The sequence below is a fragment of the Penaeus monodon genome, unplaced genomic scaffold (genome assembly GCF_015228065.2).
Source record: "Penaeus monodon isolate SGIC_2016 unplaced genomic scaffold, NSTDA_Pmon_1 PmonScaffold_86, whole genome shotgun sequence".
NCBI lineage: Eukaryota > Metazoa > Arthropoda > Malacostraca > Decapoda > Penaeidae > Penaeus > Penaeus monodon.
Genome location: NW_023663881.1, coordinates 186,038 through 192,114, shown reverse-complemented (window position 1 = coordinate 192,114; position 6,077 = coordinate 186,038). Strand labels below are relative to the sequence as shown.

The 6,077-nt window shown below is 40.7% G+C and overlaps 2 protein-coding genes across 2 annotated transcripts in view; both read left to right on the top strand.

The window, feature by feature from the left end:
• LOC119571898 (vicilin-like seed storage protein At2g18540) overlaps window positions 1-6,077 on the top strand; it is a 62,030-nt gene that overhangs the window by 30,449 nt on the left and 25,504 nt on the right.
• Window positions 5,102-6,077, top strand: part of LOC119571899 (transcription elongation factor SPT5-like) — a 1,467-nt gene continuing 491 nt past the window's right edge. The window contains exons 1-2 of the mRNA XM_037918989.1: window positions 5,102-5,272; window positions 6,053-6,077. The exon at window positions 6,053-6,077 is cut by the window's right edge and continues 491 nt beyond it. Of these exons, the coding sequence (XP_037774917.1) occupies window positions 5,222-5,272; window positions 6,053-6,077 (76 nt within the window). The 5' untranslated portion in view covers window positions 5,102-5,221. The remainder of the gene's footprint in view (window positions 5,273-6,052) is intronic.

Sequence of the window (6,077 nt, the reverse complement as noted above, 5' to 3'; positions counted from 1 at the left end):
GAGAAAAGAAGAAGGAATAATGGAAAAAGAAAGGCCCCGAGATAATAGTGTGGGCGGAAAGAAAGGAGATAGAAAGAGGAGGAAGGAAGATAGGTAGTGAAAGGCAGAGAAGGAAGGAGAGGGAAGAGAAACAGAGAATAAGGAAGAAGGAGGAAAATGATAAGGGGGAAATGCAGAGAGGGAAAAGAGATATGGGAGAAAACAGGCAGGGAAGAGAAAGAAGAGCGAATGGGAAAGAGAGAAAAGAGAAAAGAGAGAAGAAGAGGAGAAAAAAATTTAGAAAGGAGGAGAAGAGGACGAATAAGAGAAAACGAAAAAAGAAGGAAGAAGAGAAAAGAGAAAATGACAGAAAAGATGAAGGAAGGAAAAGAGAGTGGGGAATGAAGAGAAAGAAGAAAACAAAAAAGGAAAAAGGGAAGAAAGAGACATAAGAGAGGAAGAGGGAAACGGTGGAAAGATGGTGGAAATAGAGAAAAAATGATGAGAGGAAAACGAAAAACAGAGAAAGAAAAAAAAAAAATGGGTGGAGGGGGAGGAGAAAACGGGGAAAAAAGGAAGAGATAAATATAGAGGTGATAGAGAAGAAGGGGGAAGAAGTGGACTAGAGGAAGGGAGGAGAGAGAGAGAGAGGAGAGAGAGATAGAGAGAGAGAGAGAGAGAGAGATTAACAGGTTGTTTTGCGACAAACATAGGAAAAGGTATGATGAAAATGAATATCTTCATACATACCTTTTCCTATGTTTGTCGCAATCAACACTGTTAATCTCTCTCTCTCTCTCTCTCTCTCTCTCTCTCTCTCTCTCTCTCTCTCTCCCTTCCTCTAGTCCACTTCTTCCCCCTTCTTCTCTATCTCCTCTATATTTCTCTCTTCCTTTTTCCCAGTTTCTCCTCCCCCTCCACTCCCTTTTTTTTTCTTTCTCTGTTTTTCGTTTTCCTCTCATCATTTTTCTCTATTTCCACTCACTCTTTTTCCTCTCCCCTTTTCTCCTCTTCCTCTCTGTATGTCTCATTTCTTCCCCTTTCCTTTTTTCTGTTTTCTTTCTATTCTCTTCTTTCCCCCACTCTCTTTTTCCCTTTCCCTTACATCTTTTTCTGTCATTTTTCTCTATATTCTTTTTTCCCTGTCTTTTTTCGTTTTCCTCTTAATTTCGTCCTCTTTCTCCTCCTTTTCTGAATTCTTTTCTCCTCTTTCCTTCTCTCTTTTCTCATTTTCTCTCTTTCCCCATTCGCTCTTCTTTCTCTTCCCTTCGCCTGTTTTCTCCCACATATCTCTTTTCTCCTCTCTGCTATTCCTCCTTTATTCAATTTTCCTCCTTCTTCCTTATTCTCTGTTTCTCTTCCGCTCTCCTTTCCTTTCTCTGCCTTTCCACTACCTATCTTCCTTCCTTCGCTCTTTTCTATCTCCTTTCTTTCCCGCCCACTACTATTATCTCGTTGTCTCTTTTCTTTTTTCCATTATTCCTTCTTCTTTCTCGTTCTCTCCTCTTCTCTATTTCCTCATTACCCTAATTCCCATCCTCATTTCCATACTCACTTTCACTTCCATTTCCACCCTCATTCCCGTCACCCATGAACACGACGCTTAATAAAATTTTCTTCCTCCCTCAGGCCAAACTCCCATAAACTTAGCAGCACGTCATAAGGATGTGAAGGGAAAGCCTTGCTGGCGTATAGGGTAACCCATGCTTTGTCCCCCCAGTTGCTGTTATGGGTTCCGTTTTGGCTGCGGCGCCAAAGCATTTTCCCTCGACGCATTCCTGGGGACTTTCTCTTGCAGGACAATCCCGAAATGGTGAGGAAGATGAAGTACGACTCGAAGGTGGCGGAGTCAGCCAACCTGCAGAGGGAAAACGAAAAGATCAAGAAGGACCTTCAGGAAAAGGAAAAGGAAATCAAATTACTGCGGGTACGTGCAAGAGACAGAGGGGAGGAGGGGAGAGAAATAATGGAGGAAAATGAGAGAAAATAGGGAAATAATTGTTCATGCCATCTGTTACAATGGTTATTCCTGGTGTGACAGGTTGTCTGTTTCATTTTCCTTCTAAATGACCCCCGTGTGCAAGGAATGGCAGGGGTTGCCATCTACTGGCGGTGTCGGGAACTGAACGTAGGTCATAAAGAGTGCCAGACAAGACCGCTACCACTGCATCACACAACACAGAAAGGTGACCGTGATAGGGAAGCCAGAGAGGGAGCTAAGTAGAGAAATATGAAAAGACATTTCTGAGACTGTTTTCCCTTGCAGGACAAACACGAGGAGCAGCAGAAGGAGATGAAGAAGAAGTATGACTCGAAGGAGGCGGAGGCAGCCTACCTGCAGAAGGAAAATGGCGAGTTGAAGAAGGACCTTCAGGAAAAGGAAAAAGAAATCAAATTAAAGCAGGTGCGTATAAAAGACACAGGGAGGGGTGAAGAGAATGGAGAGAGAGGAGAGAAGAAAAGAGAAAGGTAACTGTGATATTAGGAAGCCGAGCACAAAAATAGAAGACATTCCTGTTTTCTTTTGCAGGATAAACTCGAGGAGAAGGAGAAGGAGATGCAGAAAAAGTATGACTCGAAGGAGGCGGAGGCAGCCAACCTGCGGAAGGAAATCGGAAAGATCAAGAAGGAACTTCAGGAAAAGGAGAAGGAAAACAAATTAAAGCAGGTGTGTGTAAAAGACACAGAGAGGGAGAGAAGAGAACGAAAAAGAAGAGAAAGGGGAGAAGAAAAGAGAAATGTGATAGCAGGGAAACAACAGAGAGCGTGGAAGTGGGGAGTTAAGTAGAAAGATATGAGAAGACACTCTCCTGAGACTGTTTTCCCTTGCAGGACAAACTCGAGGAGCAGCAGAAGGAGATGAAGAAAAAGTATGACTCGAAGGAGGCGGAGGCAACCACACTGCAGAAGGAAATCGAAAAGTTGAAGAAGGACCTTCAGGAAAAGGAAAAGGAAATCAAATTAGTGCAGGTACATATAAAAGACACGGGGAGGGAGAGAAGAGAATGAAGAAGGGAGAGGAGAGAAGAAAAGAGAGAAAGATGATAGTAGGGAAGCCACAGAGAGCATAGGAGTGAGGAGGTAAGTAGAAAGATATGAGAAGACACTTTCCTAAGACTGTTTTCCCTTGCAGGACAAACTGAAGGAGCAGCAGGAGAAGGCGAAGACAGAAATCAAACAGGTAGAGGTACGTGCACAGAGAGAGGGTTGTTGTTCTCGGGTATGTGATTCCCCTGGCTAGAGAAGCATTCCTGACGCGCGACGTCTCCTCCGCAGACCGAGTACGAGGCCCGACTTCAGGCCTCGAACATAGCCTTCAACATCAAGGAGGACGAGGCAGCCGACCTGAAGAGGGAGAACAGAGCCCTGATGCTAGAGATTGGAAGACTAAAAGACGAGATCAACGAGTGGAAGGTATGGAAGGGAGATGAAGAGAGGAAAAAGGAAGAGTGAGAGAGAGAAAGAGGAATAGGAGAGAGAAAAGAGTAATAGAGAAGGACGGAGGAGGAGGAGTGGAGGAGAGATGAGGATATGAAATATAAAAGATTAGAGAAAGAGAGAGAGAGAGAGAGGAAGAGAGGTTAACAGTTTGTGCAGATGTTAGGTGAAGAGAGAGGAAACCGGCAGGCAATCATATCTTAAGACAGCGTGGAAGAATTTATCCATGTTTCTAGCCGTATCTTTATTATCATGTAGGAATACATGCATTTCTTCATGCGTGTGCATGTCTGTGTCAGCGTGGTAGATCAACGGCCGAAAATAGAGTGATCGACCGACTGTAGGAACATGATATTTCTTTTTCTCTAATGAAACTTGAAATTCCTGGAAGTTTAAGGAAGCGACAATACACAAAGCTGATGCAAATCTAGATTCTGTTCGCAACATCCTAACCAAAAGTAACCACTTCAGGAGCAGGTGAAGCAAGCGCAATTGAATCAGCGAAGGTGTGAGAGTGATGCGAGGGACCGTGAAGCAGAGAATGAAGGTCTCAACGAGCAAATCGCAGATCTTCAGGAACGCAATGCAACTTTACAGGTGAGTTGTCGACTGTGTGATCAAATACAGTTATATTTCGTTACATGCATGTGGATATGTTAATAGATGCATGTGTATATTCTTAGGTTGGTACTGTATAGACATATGTTGCGTGAGTGTATGTTTGTGTATTGTAAATGAACAGAATAGTCGAAGTGAAAAACACGAGAAAGAACTCGAGAGAGAGCAAGGCAGTGACAGACAGAAAGGGATAAATAAAAGAGATAGAGTGAGTGAGGGAGGAAGGAAGAGAAATATACAGAGAAGGTGATAGATAGAAAGAGACAGAGGCAGAGAGAGAGAGAGAGAGATTGGGATATAGAAAGAGAAAGAAAGATGTGTTAGTATAGAGGTGTATAGAAAGAGAGATAGAGACAAAGGGGATAGATAAACAGAAAAAAATGAGGTAGGGGAAGAAAATCAGAGGGGGGGATGATAGATACATGTATACACTCAAAGGCGGATAAATAAATAAATAGATAAAGAGATAGATAGAGAGAGGAACAAAGAGCGAGCTCACACAAGCCGAGGTAAGTTCTCTGTTTGGAAACCAAGGAACCGTTGATATGAGCGCACGCTAATAGGAATAGATAATGCTTATCGTCAACAAACACACGTCTTTCGAGACTCAGTTCCATAAAAAACGTTGGTTTCCCGCAGAGCACAATGAAAGGGTGAAAATTCTCAAGAGAAGGGAGAAAAGAAAAAAGGAAGAGGCAGCCAAAGGAGAGGCGAGCTTTAGAAGAAGCTCAGGAGGGCGAGACAAAACGATTTGGGCCCTCAAGGTAGGGGCGAGCTGGTCCTTCGCACACACGCTTTTATGGTGTTGATGGTGGGAAAAAACCGAATAAATGCTAATGTCTGATAATGCCAAAAATGGAAAATAACCTAAGAATTGATGTTGTTTCCAGAAAAAAAAATCAGAGATCAAGAAGAGGAAAGAGAAATGGACTCGCAATTGAAGGGAAGACAGCGTGTTTAAAACGAATTTGGTAAGTGTGTCACACGTCGAGACATCCCTCTCCGTCGAGTGAAATGAAAAATTATTTATAAGCAGTTAAAGGCCTTCAGAGTTGACAGCTTCCTTTAGGAGAGAAAGGGAGTCAGGGGGTCAGATCTTATCAAACGGTGATAAAAAGTAACAGAAGATACATATAATTTTCTCGTTTGTTGATTTCAGAGGCAATTAGGAGAGCAAGAAGAGAAAATGAAATACGTTCTTTCTTCGATGGGAGATTTACATTTGAGTGAAATGGAGGGAAGTGATCATCGACTCGGATAGTTTCTATGAATCCTTATGTTTCTATGAATGTATATGTATAAATAATAAAAAAAAAACCCCCCCCTGACCAGGACTCGAACCTAGGTCACTCCAGGTATGAACCGGAGGACAAGTGCTAAAAAACTATGCCACACGATCCCCTAAAAGGAATGTGCAACTAGGATATCACTAGTTCCACAGACATTACCTATCTACTCATACACGAGTAATAATAGCGAGGTTTTACACACATTCCCCGTGTGCAGTCGGTGGAAATTGATTTACACACATACCCACACACACACACACACATACGAACACACACACACACACATACGAACACACACACACACATATATATATATATATATATATATATATATATAAACATACATACATATATATATATATATATATATAATATATATATATTAAAATTATATAATATATATATATATATATTCATTTTTAAAACATATATATATTATATATAATTTTTATATATATATATATGTATATATATATTTGTATATATTTATAAACATGTATATATATATATAATGTTTGTATATATATGTAATTATATATGTATATATAAATATATATATATATATATATATATATATAATATATATATATATATATATATATATATATATATATATATATATATATATAATATATATATATATATATATATATATATACATATATGTGTGTGTGTGTGTTTTCTGTGTATATATTACTAACGCGCTTCTTCTCCTGCCGGACCTGCAGCCGCCACGTGACCCTGAGCCGACGG